This window comes from Aristolochia californica, unplaced genomic scaffold, assembly GCF_029961685.1.
Source record: "Aristolochia californica isolate CCGP_79_NKW_82.1479 unplaced genomic scaffold, dmAriCali1.0.hap1 SCAF_1, whole genome shotgun sequence".
Lineage (NCBI taxonomy): Eukaryota > Viridiplantae > Streptophyta > Magnoliopsida > Piperales > Aristolochiaceae > Aristolochia > Aristolochia californica.
In genome coordinates, this window is record NW_027181770.1 from 59,255,387 (window position 1) to 59,275,111 (window position 19,725).

Below are 19,725 nucleotides of genomic sequence, written 5' to 3' on the forward strand. Positions count from 1 at the left end.
ATGTCTTTCGAGCATTTATTGAAAAAAGCACTAATAGTGTTTATATGTTTTAATAAATTCTTATATTATTAGAATATTTATGTTATTTATATTATCTATACTTACCCATCCCCTTATCCATATTAGATAAAACAAGGAATTGATTGGGTCCGATGGAACTCCATCCCCTACTCTTTCTTTCCGCGGATTCCTTTTTCCTCCATTGGCCCTTCCATGACAAACACGAGAAAGAATTGACTCAGAAATCAAACTCATTTCAACTCTCTTTCCCCCCACTCTCCTTGTCTATGGTCATACTACTAAAATTACGACTTTACCCCTGGAAACCAATAGAAGCTACAATCATGCCACAGGGAGAGAGAACCCCTTTTTGAAGATTTGACAATACTTATAAAAAGGGCACCAAGAATCATTCAAAGTTGGCCAAGTAAGAAGAATAGAATTATTCAATGCTTCATTGCTTATGAGTGGAGGAGATTGTTAAGGTAGCTGATACTGTATATAGAGCTATATATATGCCTGATACAATACCCTATACAAATGATAACATGGGTTTTTTTTTAATTTAAAAGGGTGATTAGTTTAAGGAAAAGGAGATATCTTTACCCATTTAATTAATAGTTAGCTGTTGGCTATAGGCAGATTTGTGTGACTCTGGGTATCCCTCTTCTCACCCATTTCTTAATTGTTTTATATAACTTTTCTGCAACTATTGCATTCATGGAGGAAGAGTGTAGTTATGAGAATGCTCAATCCTTTGCCCATTTTTTTCTTTAGTGCCATTGGTTTATTGGCACTTGAGACGAGGACGATGTGATGAGAGAAACCCAATTGAATGCTGTGGTAGGGATGTAGTTTGATGCAAAATTGGTGGCATTTATTGCTGAGTCTCAAAAACCAGAATAAAACCTCACTGCGTCTCTACTCTCGCCCCCACTTGCTGCCGTTCCTGTCTTCCCACTGTTTTCTCGTTTGTTTTTTTCAGGCCAGACGGGGAAGAACAAGTACCGGCATTTTCTTTATTCAGCCAAGAAGAAGAAGAGAAGATAAAGAGAAAAAGGAAAGGGAAGATTTTTTAGTTCTTCTCTTCTTCTTCTTCTTCTTCTTCTTCTTCCTCCTGTTCGTTGAGTTCATGTCAGACGAAATGCAGTGAAGGGTGTGAAATGATATACTGGTTAAAAAATGGCAGATTCTTCTCCGGAAATTCTACCATGGCTAAAAACCCTGCCTTTGGCTCCGGAATACCACCCTACCCTGGCCGAATTCCAGGACCCTATTGCTTACATTCTCAAGATCGAGAAGGAGGCATCCAAGTTCGGCATCTGCAAAATCGTTCCACCGGTCCCGCCGCCTGCGAAGAAGACGGTGATATTCAACTTCAACCGTTCGCTTGCCTCGAGAAACCCTAGCTCCAAGAAAAGCCCTACATTCACTACCCGGCAGCAGCAAATCGGGTTTTGCCCGCGGAAACCCCGGCCGGTCAAGAAACCCGTCTGGCAGAGTGGGGAGACCTACACTCTTCAGCAATTCGAGGCAAAAGCGAAGCATTTTGAGAAGACCCAGTTGAAGAAAACTGGGAAGAAGTCGCTCTCGTCTCTTGAAATCGAGACTCTCTTTTGGAAGGCCTGCGCTGACAAGCCCTTTTCGGTAGAGTATGCGAATGACATGCCTGGGTCGGCTTTTGCTGAGGTGAACTCGAAGACGGTGAAGGAGAGTGGCGGCGGCAACGGGGAGAAAGTGGCGGAGACCGCTTGGAATATGAGGCGAGTGTCCAGGGCAACAGGGTCATTGTTGCGGTTTATGAAGGAGGAGATTCCTGGTGTCACCTCGCCCATGGTTTATGTGGCCATGATGTTTAGTTGGTTTGCATGGCATGTCGAAGACCATGATTTGCACAGTTTGAATTATCTGCATTTGGGGGCGGGAAAAACCTGGTATGGAGTGCCTAAAGACGCGGCAGTGGCATTCGAGGAAGTGGTTAGGGTGCAGGGATACGGTGGGGAGGTGAATCCTTTAGGTGAGTGACCGTAGGTAAATAACTACAAATGCTTTTTTTTTTTTAGAAAAACGTATCTACAAAAACTGATTTGCTCTTGGTCTTTTAATCAATTTTTTCTGGACTTGCCTCTTTCTTTGCTCTTATAACTGCAATCATCCTCTTTCTAATGTTGATTTAACGTGTCTTGTTTCCATGTCCCAATTTGTTATTAGAAAGATACGGTTTTTTCATTGTAAAATAAAAAAAAAGATTTTTTTTTTGAATTCTTTGGGGCTTGTTGTTGCCTTTTGTGCTGTTTTCGAGCAGTCTGTACACTTCATGAGCCGGCAATGCACCTTGCTGTATTTGGAGTTGTCAAGCATTCGCATCTCTTTTGTGGCTTAACATTTTGTCTGTTAATTTATTTTAGTTTGTCAATCATCTCAGTGGCATCAAGATTGTATCAGTTTTTAAGGCTCCTCTCACACATTTTCCTAGTTGAGCAGGCTTTAATTTGTCTCTCATTTTTTAGGCTTCTCTCATACATATTTCTAGTTGTGCAGTTTTTAATTTGTCTCTTGTTTTAGTGTATCTCTTAAGGGCATGAGTCTAATGTTTCTTCTTCTATAAATAATTTAATCTGCTTCTCTGTGAGTGAAGGAAAGAGCAATCGATTAAGACGTAGTCCTCGCTAGTCATTGATGTGAATAGAAACTGTTGAGAAATGGTGCTTTACCCTGATAGCGGCCATTGCATGAATAAGAAGCCAAAAAGACCATCTTAATGTACTGCATATCAATCTAGTTTTGTGAATCTCCTGCTTTCACTGTATGGAATACCGTGTTTTTGAGAATCAATAATTTGGGTCACCATCTCCTGGTCTTCAATCCAGATGAATTTTTGGAACTACAAAATCTACACCCATTCATATTACCTTGAGTGCCCATTGCATTCATGAACATATTTATATGCCGATAACTTTTTACACCATTTATACTGAGACTTTTTTTTTTAAAATTTTAATTTATTGTTTGAAATTTGCATTTTTTTGGGTTAATGTTGGTGCCTCTGAGCATGATAAATGAGGTTAAGAAAACAGAAAAAAATAATGGGCAATGGCAAACACATCAAATGCATCATTACTTTGTGAGGAGTGACTTGAGCCTCTGGCTCATGGTCACATGGTGTGTTTCTTGTGTGAGGTCTTCGTTTCAAGTCTTACTAGGGCAAAAGGTTTCAACGTTCAAAAAAGTATTGATTGTGGGAGTTCAGCTGAAACATGTAAAAGAAAAAACGAAAATAAACAAAAAGATGAAACATGACAGCTGATAAGAAATTAAACAAAGAATCCGGTATTTTTTCTACTAGTCCTTTTCTTGTTTTTGTTGATTTTAATGGAAAGAACTATTTTTAACTACGTAGAGAAGAGAATGTGTTGTGTAATTATACACTTTTCATTTGCAACATTGGGCTTTCAACGACTTACTTAGTAGTGAAACGAATCATTTAGAATTACTTAACCTGTTGATGTGTGGCAGTCACATTTGCTATGCTTGGTGAGAAGACTACTGTTATGTCTCCTGAAGTTCTTGTTGGTGCTGGAGTTCCTTGCTGCAGGTATTTGTTCCATTTTCTCTTTTTCTGATATTGGTACATAAAGTAAGAAGTCTTAACTGTCATTAAAATTCTTTCTTTTTGCATTTGAAACATGAAAAGAATCTCCTCTTTTGACTAATAGAGTTGTTCTTCTTCCAACCAGACTGGTACAAAATGCTGGAGAGTTTGTTGTCACTTTTCCTAGAGCTTATCATTCTGGATTCAGTCATGGTGGGGTTCTCATCTGATTTCTCTGCTGTTGTATTCTAGGTTCTCTGAATTTTTAAAATTTGACACATTGTGTTTGGCTTGTATTCTTGGAGCATGCATTATGTCCAAGTTCTGCTGCATTTGTTGTTTGGATATATTACTTGTATTATTTATTCATTTATTTGTATATAAAGAGGAAAGGCTTCCTTGTCCTTTTCTTCTTCCTTCCTTTATTTTCTGATTGCAAATGGATTATTTTCCAATTTATTCTATTGCTAAGGAAACATAACTGACAATGTGTTCTACCATTACTGAGTGCTATTTTGTTGTTGTTTAATAATCTATGTAATAATTATAACATGTAAATTCAAACTGCATTCATTATCTTTTTAGTGGTGGCTAGTGCCACCATGTAGTGAATGTTGTACTATGCAGACAAATGCACTAATGTACCTTTTTTTTGTATTCCAAATGGGTAGACTCCATTTTCTAGTTCAATAACAAACTGATTATTTTTAAAAATATTTTAGAATTTGTCGAGGGATCACTCTGTTTTCTACCATTCAGGAGTATTTTCCTCTTTAAATATTTAAAAACAAATTTCACCAATTTCCTCTCTCTCTCTCTCTCTCTCTCTCTCTCTCTCTCTCGTCATTCTTCTTGCCTTTGGACCTTAATAAAAAAATGTCATTTTAAAAATAAAGGACAGTTTATGGCTGTGCTACTGAAAAGCCAAATTTAGTTTTCAGGCATGTGGTTTTCCAATAGAGCTTTCATTTAACAGTGACTGCTAGGTTTGTCATTGATATATTGACCTTTTGTTCTCTTTGATAGGCTTCAACTGTGGAGAGGCAGCTAATATTGCTACCCCTGAATGGCTGAAAGTGGCCAAAGAAGCTGCCATCCGTAGGGCTTCTATAAATTATCCTCCCATGGTGTCTCATTTCCAGCTGCTTTATGCCCTTGCTCCAACATTGTGCTCAAGGTTTCTTCCTTCTCTCTGTTTTGTTTGTTGGAGTTGTAATTCATACAACCATATTTGTGAAATCTTGCTTATAATTATCTGCTTGATTGTGGCTTGAGCCTTTGGCTCAATGATCACATGGGGGTTTCTAAAGTGAGGTCTTGTGTTCAAACCTCACCAAGGTAAAAGGTGGTTTGAGATCTCTGTGTAGAATTACATTGGTGCTGTCATTTATGGTAGAATCCTTCTTCTCTTGCCCCTCGTATTGGGTAACATGGGATCACCACCACTATTTTTAAAACCAAAAGTACCACACGATCCTTTTTTTTGAAAATTGGGTGCATTCATTAACCAGCCCAAAGTGAAACAGCTACATGGAAGGGGAGAGAGGGTCCCTTACAATATGATCTTTAATGATTCAATTTTAAGGATTATGTCTTTTTGAGTTAAAAATTGAGGGTTCTTTTATTGTCAAGTTATACATAAATTGAAGGTAGTTGCCCCATCTTTTTTTCTATTCGAGGCTTCCTGAGTTCTTCTGACCAATTTGTCTTCAACCTATTTCACCCTATGTAATCGTAGGGAACTATGACTTTCATGTAACATCTGCATGTGCTTCTCTTTGTTTCTTCTTCTTATTCCTTTTTTAAAATGTAGTTTATTTTATTTTTGATGTTTGAACTTTGACTATGGATGAACTTAACCATTTGGTGGTTGATTAGGTTGCACCTATTGGATTGTTGAGTACCTTTTAGAGTGCATTATTTTGTGCTTGCTAGATAGGTGTTAAATTGTGGACTCTTTTTACTAGATTATGGAGAAATGGGAAAAAAATGAGAGGCATTTGAGAGATGCTCAAGGAAAAGAAAACAACTTTTTAGGAAGTATTCTACTCACAGAACGGGGTGCTGGATTCTCCTTTTGGAAGTCTATGTTGTGATCAGTTATTCTGTATCAGAATAATAATTGCCAAATAAGTTACTGAAAAACTTTACTGCTTAGGATACTGAATGTGCATACATTGATAAAAAATTTCTATTTGCGCAAAAATAGATAGTGTGGGATTTTTGTTTGATTTTGGTAATATGTTACTATTAAGTCACTTAATCATGGAGAATCATCAATTTATTCTAGTAAGTTGAGTTGCATTCTCCTTTTCAAAAAAATGTTGAGTTGCATTCAGCCATCTTAACAGTAAAGAGGAAAATTACCATAAATGATCTTTAATTTGAGTCAATGTGTGCTTTTTAACATTTATTATATTACTTTAGAAAATTGCTAAATTGTTATAAGCAAGCCAAAAAATCTCACTGAATACTTTATGCGTCTGAAAATCTTCACCAGAGCCACTTCTTTTCTTCATTATCTCATTCATCCACAATGCTTACTTGAGGGCGACAATTACACCAAGATGCAGGGAATAAATATACTCTTATTTTGGAGCTTATGCCATTTGGGAACCTCTTAATATTGCTCTTTTCCTTAGAAATGAACAAAGATACTTATATCGAAATGAAAAGCTGCCATACTGAGATATTGGATAAGTCATGAGTGAGAGAACAAAGAAGAGAAAAGGACAGTGGAGAAGAGGAAATGGAATGCTTGAACAAACACAGGATAGAAAGAGTAAAGGAGTTTGATGATCCATTCACTGTTGGCAATAGCAATCATGGGCCTCTTGCTGGTGGAAGCTTCTTTTGATGGGAGCCGGTTGGTGAGTTTGTGTCCAGCAGGTTGGTGGGTAGTTGAAAATTAAGAGTAAATTTCTTCCTTATGCTGGCCCTCTTTGTATGATTGATCCCATGGAAGCGGAACAAAGAGTCATACTTGGCTGAAGCTTTGCAAACAATGCTTTTCTTTCCCCTCATTGTTGAAGTAAATTCTCAGAATTTGATTTCATGGCTGTTTTCTGATCATGTATTTCATGTAGGCTCCTCTGGTACTTAAAAAGAGTTCAAAGACATCATCTGGATAGTCTGAATTTTGTGGGTTCACATTCCTGGATCAGGCAACTTCAAAGCCTATCCATTGGCCTGAGATAGTAGTTGTGGACAATGTTTTATTGAGGGTGATACCAGTTCATTGAATTTCTTTTTTCTTTTTCTTGAGGCTTTGTCTTTGTTGTTTCCCTTCCCTCATTTGTAAATTTCTCACTACTAAATAAAAAGAAGCGTTGATTTTTTAAGGGACTTAAACGATTTTAAAAATGGGGGGCTTAAAATCTTTAATTCTTCTTAACAATGTTCCTTCATCCTGGCCCGCAACATACAATATTTTTTGGATTGCTTGATAAGAAGAGGTCTGTTAGATTTTGTATGAATAAGATGGTGAATGGTACAGGTTTAGTGGGTCTGAAGCATATGCAACTTCCTCATCTGGTTGCATATTGTCTGATGAATATCAGCCAAGGCTTTGCTGATATTCTGTTACAGTCTATTTTTTAAAAGGACCATTACAGTTTTGGTTAGAATGAAACCCTTCAAGTATTTACTATGTAACCTTCTGGTCTCTGTATTCCTCATTGCATGTTCACTTAATTTAACATCACTTGTATTAAATAAGTGTTGACTTTAATGTTTTATCGATAATGGTGGAAGAGAAGAAAACAAAATGATTTACCTGCAAGATGTTACTTAGCCTCTCTCTCTCTCTCTCTCTCTCTCTCTCTCTCTCTCTCTCTTTCTCTCTCTCTCTACATATATATATATATATATATATAAAAGATGGCATGTGAAGTTGCAACTGTGACCCTTGCATGCCTCTTACCATTTAGTAACGAGTCTAACCTTACTGTGTCAGTTTACTGTTTCTGGTGTTTTTTATGAGAACAAGGACATGTAGATTATTGACTGTATTATGGTTGCATACGCCAGGGAGCATGAATAGTGTGGCAGACATGGTTCCGAGGGAGGGGATATCTGAACAGCACCTTGCTATTGGCACTTCCCAACCTCTGTGATTTTGTTTCAGGGCACTGTCTTGTTTTTTATGCCTGTATTTTCCTTGCACTTATTACTCTTGTACCTTTGCTCTTCTTTGAACCCACGTAATGAATTTCTATTCTTCCTTGTTTAATAAAAACAGAAGCTATAATGTTTTTTCTCTTTTTCTCTGGAAGACAGGTGGGAAAATGTGCATATAATAGCTATGGCTCTTTCTCACTTTAAAAAAAAGGGTATTCAAGAGAGGTCGAGTAGTGACCAATGTTAACTTCAAGTTTTGCAATGACATGTTAGGAACTTTTTCGAAAAAGGTTTTTTTTTTTTCTTTTGAATATGGTGATGCTTTTATTGATTGAAAAATTCACATAAGATATTGAACAATAAAAGAAAAAAAACTTGAAATAAGTTGGTGTTCATCTGTAAGATAGAACACCGGATACAATTTCCTTTGAGACTAGACAGGGGGGCATGAACTTAGTAGCAAGCTGGTCTGGGAGCAAGTTAGCTGATCTAGGGTTTACTTCCCTTGAATCTACCATGTTCTCGTTAGTTCAGTAATTTCATCAAATAGCTTTCTCAACTGCCAAGATAATCTTTCTTTTTTGCCATCCAACTGATAATGTTGGCTGAACATGAAGCTGTTGCTACCTGGAAACTTTCAGCGCCACACAAATTCAGGTTCTTTGTTTGGACTGCAATTAGGAACAAGATCCTTACTGCTGACAACCTTCATAAACATGGTAACCTTAGCCCAGACAACCTTTGTCTCCTCTGCAATACTAGCGATGAATCAGTCAGCCACCTTCTTGTTCAATGCTCTTACTCTTGGAGGGTCTAGATGGCTACGTTCCAGCGTATTGACATTCAGATTGGCCTCCATTGTGACCTTATCGGGATCATCTGGCTTGTCCTGGGGACTTCTCTCCCCTAAATTGGAATGCTTCTCCTCTCAAAATGCCTTGCCCATGTTCCTTGGTGCCTTTGGCTTGAAAGAAATTGCCGCTTGTTTAACCGCAAGTTCGGAAGCATTGACGACACCATCACTGGCCTTATCTCCTCATGGCTCCACACCAGATAGGAGTTTTCTACTCTTGCCGATGCTCCCTTTCTGATTAATTGGCGCATTCTTGAGTAGATGTTAGCCCCCCTAGGCCCCCAGCCATGATCAAGTGGTTACCCCCCTTGGTGTTTATCAAGCTTAACTTTGATGGTAGCGCGCTCGGGTGCCCTAATACGGCTGGTTTTGGTTGTGTTTTCCATGATTCTACCGATTCGACTATCATCTCTTGCTCCGGCCCTATGGGAATTGCAGACTGAACCTGAGCTGAAGTCTTTGCTCAACGCTTCATCATTTTCAGAGACCACCTCTCTGGCCACTTGCTCATTGAAGGTGACTTCAAAGTGGTCATTGGCTGGTGCTTTGGCTCGGCTTTCCCCCTTTGGAGACATTGGTCCATTTTGTACTCTATTTCTGACATTACCTCTGTAATTTCTTGTTCTTGGAGAACCATGTCTCCCATTCAACAAACTCTTTTACTGACAAGCTTGCTAGGGCCTCCCTTCTATCTCTTATTGCCTTTGGAGACATTGGTCCATTTTGTACTCTATTTCTGACATTACCTCTGTAATTTCTTGTTCTTGGAGAACCATGTCTCCCATTCAACAAACTCTTTTACTGACAAGCTTGCTAGGGCCTCCCTTCTATCTCTTATTGTTAAGGGAGGGCCCCCTTAATGCAATGTTCATCTCTTCTGTTTCTCTTTAATAAAATCCAGCACCATTTAAAAAAAAAATTGTTGGCTGAATCTGCCTCTTCTATCAATAAGCAGAGCTGCCCGAATATTCTGATTCCTGCTGGCAAAGCCTTAGATTCTGCTTCAGTGGTGTCGCATGCACAAACAGGGCCTGAGAACATGAGAAGATCTGATTTGTCGCTCTCCTGAATTGCTCCCCCAATCTGAGCAGGTCCTGTGTTACCAAATGATGCACCATCAAAGTTTTGCTTCAACCACCCCATTGATGGGGGACCTATGGGACTGTAGCAGTGGGCTTTGAGCTGCTGAATTGTATTACCTGCTATCAGAATTTCCTTATCACTTTTCTGGGAAAGAAGACATTTGCTATAATGTGCTGGAAACTAAAACCCATACTTTTCATTCACTTGTCATTTGCTAGGTCTGTTTGGAGTACATTCTTGCTTAACTAGACTTGCAGGTTTGTCTTCCTGTGTCTTATAGCCTCAAACTTTCAGAAGTCCTTCATTTCAAAAATGATTTTTTTTTGAAAAGGCCTTTATTGAAGCAAGGTTGTTAGGGTAAACTAGGCCATGTTGAGGGAGGGGGAGTCATCTGATATCATTTAGGTTCAGTCGTCAAGGTGTCTGCTCTCTAGGTGTCATTTAGATTCACATTATGATGAGCTTAAGGAGATATGTCAACACTTTTAGTTAATGGGTTCACAGACCTCATGGTGCAAATTCTATGGCAGATTCTCTAGCACATCAGAGTGTTTCTCTGTAAGATTATAAGAGATTCCTTTCCCTTTGATGTGCATTCATGGCGCTCTCTTTTTTTTTTTATTTTGATGGTTTAGGTTCCTACTCTGGGCTTCTTTTGTAAATTTTTTCTCTCCGATAAATTTTCTTCATTCTCAAGCAAATTACTCTGAGTCTTACATTAGTGAAATGTATAAGTGTAAAACTGTAATTTCATGAACAAGACAATCAGAGGGCTATGATTATCTTGTTCCTGGTTTATTGATATAACCTTTTCAGGAGTCCGAGAAGTTTGGCAGGAGTCCGAGAAGTTTGGCTTCTTGTCAAACTGTTTGTGCCATTTTTTAATGTGATCCTAGTGCTTTCAGATTTGAAGGAATTCAACCTGGCAATGAAGTTAGCAAATAATATATTCGAATGGAGGAAAATGGTTCATGGTATGGACCCCCAACATAATTGAAATAAGGATTTGTTACCGAAGGTGATCATCCTATGTCCTGGTTTGGTTCTAATATAAATGTCTAAATTGCCTACTATACCAAAAAGCAAAATTTTGCTTTTTATTTTAAAGGTTGATCCTTTAATTTATTTTTTTAAATGTTGGATTTTTTTTTTTAAATTTTTTTGCAACATAAAATGTTTGCTTTGTATTACCTGATGCTTTTAAGTAATTTCAAGCTAATTTTTGTTACTCCCTTTCGTGAATCTCAGAAGCAATAATGATTCTGGTAAGAAAATTCAATTATGTTTAGAACTCTTGTATGGATATCCCAAGTTTATCTGTATTTTGTTTGAATCCATTCTATATGCTTTGTTTGTTGTTTCTTGGGACCATCAAATGAACCTTGAGGTTGATTTTTCTCCCTTGAATGACAACCATGAGGTTGAGTTACCAAAAAAAAAACAAAGTAATAACTGCAAGTGGCACATTGTTGCATTATGGGTTTTTTTTTGTGTTATCTTGATTTTTTTTTTTTTTCCAGAGCATCCAGTAGCAACAACTCAGAACTGAGGAGCTCAAGACTAAAAGATAAAAAGAGAGGTGAAGGTGAAACGATGGTGAAAGAGCTGTTTGTGCAAAATGTTATGGAAAATAATGACTTGCTTCATACTCTTCTTCAAAAGGGGTCTTCTTGTGTTCTACTTCCAGAAGATTCCTTGGGCATTTCTTTAAGCTCAAATTCACGTGTTGGCCTTGGATATCAAATAAAGGTAAAGCCCAGGTTGTCCCTTGGTTTGTGCACTCCTGAGGAAGCCATGGAGGCCTCAAAAATTTTACTCTCGGATGATATCATGCCAGACAGGAATTCACAGCTTCGGAAACCAAGTGGTTTCTGTTCAGCTACAGGAAAATCAGTTTCCTTACTGTGCGAAGGGAAGCTAGTGCCTTCTGTGAAATACAGCCATTATGGAAGTGCTGATCTGTATACTTCCCGTTCACAGTCAAAGAACACAGAAGTTGGAGAAGGTGGTCCAATGGTTCGAGAAGGTGGATTATTGGATCAAGGGCTATTATCTTGTGTAACTTGTGGAATTTTGTCCTTTGCATGTGTAGCTGTGGTTCAACCCACAGAGGCAGCTGCTAGATACCTCATGTCTGCTGATTGCAGTTTTCTTAATGATCGCATTGTGGGTTCCAGTTCAGATTGCAACCGAAATGTTAGCTTTGCAGATCCGGATTTCCGTTCAGGTAGGTCTTAGAACTGATATTGTTAAAATGAGAGTAGGTGTGAAAGTCTGAAGGCTTGTTTTTGTTATGGCTTCTTAACTTTCGAATATGTTTTTAGTCTGGTTTTTGTTTGTTTTCCTCAACAACGATTTATCTGAATGAATATCGATTTTTAAGGTTTATGGTCCAATACTGTTTTGCCTTTGCAGTCTGCTATTTAATTTAGCCTTTCTGTCATAATTAAAATGGTTATCAAGGAGGTTGTGTACTGTCCTTTCTAATGATATATGTGGAATCTCCATCCACCATTTGAGTGCTCTGGGGTGGATGTCATGGTTTAGTCTGGTTAAAAATCCTAACAATTAATGATGTTACTATCTTCAAATCTGAGTGTGTTCTTTCATCTGTGGGCTTAGATTTTTGTTTTAGCTACTACTTATTTTTGGGGTTCTGTGCAGGTGAAATAGAGAAGGATGATAGTGATGGTTTGGTCGATGTCCTTGTTGAGTCTGGTGACTATCATCTTCAGATTGCAAATAGAGGGAGTGATCCACCTACTGTTGCTGTAAAAGACAAAGGAGCTTCAGCTCTTACTCTATTAGCTTCTGCATATGCCGATTCATCTGATTCGGAGGATGAGCCAGCTGGACCTGATACATCTGCTAATGTGGATAGAAATGATTCTCCATGTAGGAGCTCATCTGAATTTTGCAATTCAAGCAGACGTTCTGGTAGTGGTGCAGAGCTGCACTCATGTGGATTGTCTTACTGGAACAGTTTGCGTAGGTCACCTAGTGCTGATAACGTGAAAGTTAACCAACATAACTTAGAAGGAACAAGTAGAAGTTTGACTGCAATTCCTGTAGGATTTTCACACTTGAGGGAGGTGGTTTGTAAAGACCATCCTCTCGGTAGGTACTTCTCTTCCATTGAAAATCCAAAGACACATCAATTTGACATTGAGATGGTTGATCCAGAATTAGATTCTATGAAGCTTTGTAGTGGAGATGATCTGGACACATCAGAAAAGAAAGAAAATATCTCATTTATCCAGAGATCTGACAAAGATTCTTCCCGGATGCATATATTTTGCCTAGAGCATGCCGTGGAGGTGGAAAGGCAACTTCATCCCATAGGTGGAGTTCAGATACTGCTTCTCTGCCATCCAGGTGAGTCATGGTATATAGTGTGCAATATTCTAGACTTTAGAGATACTTTTGCAGGGTCTATTTGAGCTGATTTTTTTTTGCTGTTGTCATTGTCTATCTACTAGATTGGTTTAAACTCTTTGTTGTGTGTGTGCGTCTCTATCAATTCTTTTCACAAGCATATTGGATCAAATTCTCATTGTAGAGCTCATGACGCTGTTCGTTAAACTTAATGAGGTTTGGTGGATGAATCAATCCATATGATTGGAGACATATGCTTCTATCTATATATTTGTAGACCTTAATAATGAAAAAATGTATTGTAGCAGCTTGTTGTTGATGTGCTGTGTGCCTTGCTTTGCAGAGTTTTGTAGCTGTTTTGATATATTTCTTTTAGATAAATACTCTTCATTGTTTGAAAAGAAAAAAAGGCAAAGAACATGTTTTAAAAACAATGTTTTCTCTTTGAAAATTGCATTCACTTATGTTTTTATATCTGAAATGAAAGAGTTGGTTATTTGTGTTTTACTCGTGCTATTTTTATTTATCTCCGTGAAAGGTCAAATTTCATTTGTCTTGTGAAAGATAAAATTCAACAATTTTGCAGACTATCCAAAACTGGAATCACAAGCAAAGTCATTGTCAGGAGAGATGGATACTAGTTACCGCTGGAAGGACATTTCTTTCAGAGAGGCCACAGCCGATGACAAGGAGAAAATTAGAACAGCTGTTGATGATGAAGAAGCTGAACCTGGCAATGGGGACTGGGCAGTAAAATTGGGCATCAATCTTTATTACAGTTCGAACCTTAGCAAGTCTCCTCTTTATAATACGCAAATGCCTTATAATTCAGTCATATATAAAGCATTTGGCCGAGATTCTCCAAATAACTCTCCTACAAAACTAAAAGTTTATACTAAACGAAATTGGAAGCAGAAGAAAATAGTTGTGGCAGGGAAGTGGTGTGGGAAAGTTTGGATGTCGAACCAGGTACACCCTTATTTAGCATGTAGAGATGTTGAAGAATCGGAACCCATAAAAGCATTCAACTCTGTCAATAAAGATCCAGAAGTTCAGACAGAATCGGACATGAGGAGCTCAGTGTCAACGGTAACCCTCGTTACAAAAAGCCGAAGGAAGCGAAAGTCGGCATTTGAACTGGGGGGGTCAAAGAAGCTGAAACATCAGCAGTCTCAAGATTGTGTTGATGTTGATGACAACTTAGCAGGGAAGTCTTTAGGTCATCTTGAAAGGGTTCTGCGAAGTGGTAATGCCAGACATGAGACACCTGAGAAGAAAACTGACCAAAAAAGTTCAAGCTTGAAAGATGAGGCAGAGGGTGGTCCAAGCACACGACTTAGAATTAGGCCACAAAAGGTTACAGAAGCCAGAGGGAAATCTAAATCAGAAAAGGAAGAGTCTCAAATCAGAAAGAAGAAATTGAAAAGAGCCTTTACTAGTAATAGGAACCTCAAAACCAATGATCCCATGCTAAAAGATGAGGAAGCAGAATACCAATGCGATATCGAAGGCTGCTCCATGGGTTTTGACACAAAGCATGATTTGGTATTACACAAACGAAATATATGTTCAGTAAAGGGATGTGGTAAGAAATTTTTCTCACACAAGTATTTGGTGCAACACCGGCGGGTTCATATGGATGACCGTCCTCTGAAGTGCCCATGGAAGGGCTGCAAGATGTCTTTCAAGTGGGCATGGGCTCGAACTGAGCACATAAGGGTACACACCGGGGCCAGACCTTATGTGTGCCGGGAGGCAGGTTGTGGTCAGACATTCCGTTTTGTCTCTGATTTCAGTCGTCACAAGCGGAAGACAGGTCATTCTGTGAAGAAGGGAAGAGGATGAAAATTTTACCAGCTGCAAATAGTTTTTTAACTTGTGTTGTTTAATTTATTCGGAGGGTGTAAATTACATGGCTGGTGCAATTGTTATTGACGGGAGGTAGGCTAGGTAGATTGGAAACCCTTTTATTCTCTTTTTCTTTTTTCCCTAGAACATTACATGTCTGTGCCTGGGTCTTCATTGGGCCCACTAATTCACATCATTCACTACATTAGCTGGGAACAGTCCAGCTTCAAATTCTGACAGAAGATGTTCTCACCTATTTGTAAAGTGTTTTAAGCTCCATTTTGCTCTTCTTCATTGTTGGTCAAGTAATTTGCAGTACACTAATTTACTGTGCTGCGGTGACCAGGTTTGCTTGAAATCCCAGAGAAGTTTCACTTTTGTTGTAAAACTGTGATCTGGACTTCATATCAATCATTACCTGAGTACTACTAGCATCCAAATATTTGTATACATAAGTCTCAGAAAACTTCTTTATCTGTGATAATGATCTAGGCACTGTTTTGTTTTGATACTCAATGCAGTCTGAATTTGGGTGATGGTGTTGGAATGTTGGCCCAGAATTCTGCTTTGTTGTGTCCTTCCTGACTCGAGCTCTTTTTCAACAAATGGGTAGATTTTAACTATAAATTGAGTGATTGAGTGAGAAATTTCCTACAGAAATCAGATGTGAACCACAGAAATGTTAAAAAAGTGAAAAAAGTGCACGGCGTTGTTATTGATAGAGAACTAGAGTAATGTAAAAGAATGGATCACAAAAGTCCTGGCCTGACGTATGGGCGGAGATATGCTCAAAATTTTTGATGCACAATTATCTCTGCCTCCTAGTCTGCTGTGTCATTGAGAAACGAGTACTCTTTCTCATGAAAATTTTGTAACCTGTAAACGTTGTTACCGAAACTCCACTTGCCCTTGATGTATGAAGTTTTTTGGCTTTTAATTCAATGCGAAACTCCACTTGCCATTGCTTCACCACCATGGTGGCGCACATGACTGGATATTAATTTTTTCATTTTTCTCCGTTTCCTTTTACCGCTTCGTTTCCATAATGGAGAGTTAAAAAGGTACTTGTTAAACGTCAGAGATAAAGGTAATACGGGTGGTTTCTGCGGCTTTAGGATGCTCAGGAGTAATGGCAAGTGCAATACGTTAGAAAATCTGGATACTTATTTGACTGTTCAAATACGTACATGTACATGTCTTTCAACGTATATGTATACTGAAAGAGGGAGAAACGAAAACATGTTCCGGGTTTTTGCACTAGCGCTTTGTCATCGTCTTCGACCTTTCAGTTTGAGAAAAAAAGGGTTTTGAGAAAAAAGGGGGTTGTTGGAAAAGAAGACCTGAAATGTTAGGGGAGAATGGCTGTCTGTGAAGAAGGTGTTTCTCCGCAGTTTGAGGCTATAAAGGTTGGGTTACCGGGTCGTTCTTCTTCCTCTTCAGGGGCCGAAACCCTTGAGAGAGAACTCCAAAATCTGGGCTTGGAAGAAAATGGAGCTGAACAACTCGAGTCAAATACAGCAGCTGATAAGGACGAGAAGATCCGAAACCTCCATTTCCCTCTGAGACCAGGGGAGCCTGATTGTGCTTTTTATCTTCGTACTGGGGCGTGTAAGTATGGTCCGTCTTGCAAATTCAATCATCCTCCAGGGAAGCAAAATCAGGTATTTTATTGGTCCATGGTAGCTTATCATTGAAGTGACTGATGTTTGTCATGTTGTCATTGTTATTACCACAATTGATCCTTTGTTTGGATTGGGTGGGCAGTCCTTGTCGACGTAGCCTGTAGTTTTTGGGTCAGTATAAACGTTTTGAAGATATCCATGTCCCCATCCAATGGATTCATAGTTACATATATGATTATTAGGAAATATTTTCTTCTCTATTGTGGTCGATCCATGACAGGGCTCACGTGTTTGAGTCAATGATACTAAGCTAAAAATTAAATCTAACTCATGAAGAAATTATAGATACTTACTGCTTGGCTATGCTGATGGTTTAATGAGGGGTGTTTATTCATCTTCATTTTTTTCTCTCTGTCTTCCTTCAAATGTGAAGGAAAAGGGAAAGGAGAAGGAGAAAGCAGAAGAAAAGGACAAAGATATATGGGAAGTTCCAGCACAACAAGCAGAATGCAAGGTTTGCATAATTCTCAATCCTGGTTGTGAATTTAATGCTAAGATTTTATTGTTTTCTGTTTTACATTAATATAAGACCATTTTAAATGGCAATAACGATTGAATTTTGTGTTTTTTTTACTGTTCTAATTTATTGTGATTATCTTGTGGCTAAACTTTATACTGATTTTCACCATAAAAAGGAGAGAAACTTTTGGTGTAGTCAACCTTGAATGTTATGTGGGGAAAGTATCTGGCATTTGTTGGTTGTCTCTTCTGATTTTCTCTTATTTTTTCAGTTTCCTTTTTAGGAAAAAAAAGAGAGTTGACAAGGCACTGTTGGAAATAGGACATGCTACTGCAATTCCAGTGAAGTAACCAGTTAAAGTGGAAAACAACTGAGCATGTAGATAATAAACTCATGAGGAGAGTAAATGAGTGCATATAGTGAGCAGAATATCAAAGAGCATATGTTTTATAGATTCAAATTTTCTTGGTTCTTTCATCAAATATCAAATTTCTCTGGGATCACATTTTTTATGCTTCATGATGGAATCTAATATTCGGTGCTGCAGTACTATTTAACTGCCGGAGGATGCAAATATGGGAAGAATTGTAGATATAGTCACGTGGCTGGGGCTGAAGAGTCTGTTGAGTATAATTTCTTGGGTCTTCCTATACGACTGGTAACAATCTAATGGAACCACTTGGTTATTTTTATATATACTGACCAATGCTTGATGTCTTGTTTTATAGCTAATTGGAAACACTACCTTATTGCTTTTCTAGGTATTTTTAGTGTGTCTGAAGGTTTTGCTAGTGCAATTCAAATGATTAATCTGTCAATGGCTTTCACCCTTTTTCAAAATTTTAATTTGTGTAGGATATTGTGGCTTGGGCCTTTGGCTCAATGGTTACATTGGGAGTGTGAGGTCACGAGTTGAAGTGTCACCATGGGGGGGGGGGGGGGGCGTAAGTGTAATCAACATTTAAAAAATGAAAATATTTTTCTCAAAAAGGGTAAAGCAGTGAAAAATATTCATACGACACTCTGAAATATACATTTGAAAATTTTCTGATATAGGAAAAGCAGTGACTAAGTTTGTGTAGCATTTTAAAATTTGATAACAGTTTATTGTAAAGCTAATGCTTACCTGATCAACAAGTATAGCAGCACTATTTGTGTCTCATTTGTAATAATTAGCTAATGGAGTCTAACATCAACTGGAAAAGAGGACAGCATTTCATTTTATTTTATTTTGGTCCTTTTTCATATGATTTTTTCTGACTCTGACAAATTGTCTTGTGATGACAGGGGGAGAAAGAATGTCCCTTCTACATGCGGAATGGATCTTGCAAATTTGGCATAAACTGCAGGTTTCATCATCCTGACCCGACTGCTGTTGATTCCACTTCTGGTTCTCAAAATGGCGGTTCCCTTCCCTTGCAAACATCTGCAATGCTGTGGTCTATGCAGAGTACTTCGAGTGATGTGCTCACTCATTACTTGGATGCGCCACCTCAGCCTTATGTGTCTGCCATGCGCTCTCCTCCTCACGGGATGCCTTCAAATCAAGAATGGATCAATTACCAGGTGATGTTGTACTCTGTCATGCATTTTGCCTGAAAGTGAATACTTTTTTTGTGTCTAAGTTATCCAAAAGCTGCTATCTAATTCACTTACATGTATGGATAACCGAGTGATACCATGTGGGTGCATACTATGTCTTAATGTGTTTATTGATCCTTGTTTATGTCACTTGTAGATTGTACTTTTATCTCACTAAAGTTTGTAATATGTGATTCTCACACTCTTAAGAGTTATAATTTTTTTGTGGACTTGTTTAGGCTCCAGTGAATACCTTGCTTCAACATGAATGGAATGTAGAGCTTCCACCTCCATCAATGGGTGCTTCAAGTAGAAAAGAGGCTACTGAGATGGTCGATAGTACTTATCAACAAGAACGAAAGACAGTTGACGAATTTCCTGAGAGGCCCAGTGAACCTGAATGCCAGTATTACATGAAAACAGGGAACTGTAAATACAGATCTGCTTGTAGATTTCATCACCCGAAAACCCGGCCCTCTAAATTACTTGCATATGCTCTGAGCCCCCTGGGTCTACCTCTCAGACCTGTGAGTCTTTTCATCCCACTGGATCTCAAACACTTCAAATTCCATTTTCTGCATGAAATACTGAATTATACTTTTATAACACACTTTTTGGTTGGCTTTCTCCAGGGTCAAGTTATCTGTACCTATTACAGTCGGTTTGGTATATGCAAGTATGGACCATCCTGTAGGTTCGATCACCCCATCCATGGCTTTTCATCCTCTTTAGCTGCATCTACTTCAGAAAATTCTACAACCTGTCCTCCTAATGAGGCTACACAGAATGTAATTCAGTCAGCCGTGTGAAAAATCACTGCCTCTTCTTCCCCAAAACACTAGAACTAGAAGATAAATTGCTGCTGCTTAATTGTTTTTCCCCCTTTCTCTATACATTTTGCCGTATAAAGTCGTTTCGGTTTGATTAAAGTTTAGTTGCATCATATGAAACAGATGTTGTTTTTTTAATAATAATGTATGGGGCTTCTGACTGGAAGTTTCTGAAGGGGTCAACTTTGCAGAGGTAAATTTTCACTTTAGATAGAAGTCGGATTATTTTTTACTTTTATTTAATAATTCCCATGTCTTGTTTTTCAGAAGTATAGTGAGTCAGCGAGCTAAGTTTCTGTTTT

The 19,725-nt window shown here is 38.3% G+C and overlaps 2 protein-coding genes across 2 annotated transcripts; both read left to right on the top strand.

Moving 5' to 3' along the window:
* The first annotated feature begins 957 nt into the window (after positions 1-957).
* LOC137953366 (lysine-specific demethylase REF6-like) lies at positions 958-15,310 on the top strand. The gene is made up of 7 exons (XM_068800738.1): positions 958-2,017; positions 3,517-3,595; positions 3,738-3,805; positions 4,619-4,769; positions 11,168-11,874; positions 12,312-13,022; positions 13,609-15,310. The coding sequence occupies exons 1-7, from the start codon at positions 1,183-1,185 to the stop codon at positions 14,865-14,867; spliced, it is 3,810 nt and encodes a 1,269-aa protein (XP_068656839.1). The 5' UTR covers positions 958-1,182; the 3' UTR covers positions 14,868-15,310.
* A 795-nt stretch (positions 15,311-16,105) lies between these two features.
* On the top strand, positions 16,106-19,522 carry LOC137963914 (zinc finger CCCH domain-containing protein 43-like). The gene is made up of 6 exons (XM_068811150.1): positions 16,106-16,531; positions 16,926-17,006; positions 17,560-17,670; positions 18,300-18,578; positions 18,833-19,120; positions 19,226-19,522. The coding sequence occupies exons 1-6, from the start codon at positions 16,229-16,231 to the stop codon at positions 19,400-19,402; spliced, it is 1,239 nt and encodes a 412-aa protein (XP_068667251.1). The 5' UTR covers positions 16,106-16,228; the 3' UTR covers positions 19,403-19,522.
* Positions 19,523-19,725: the final 203 nt, after the last annotated feature.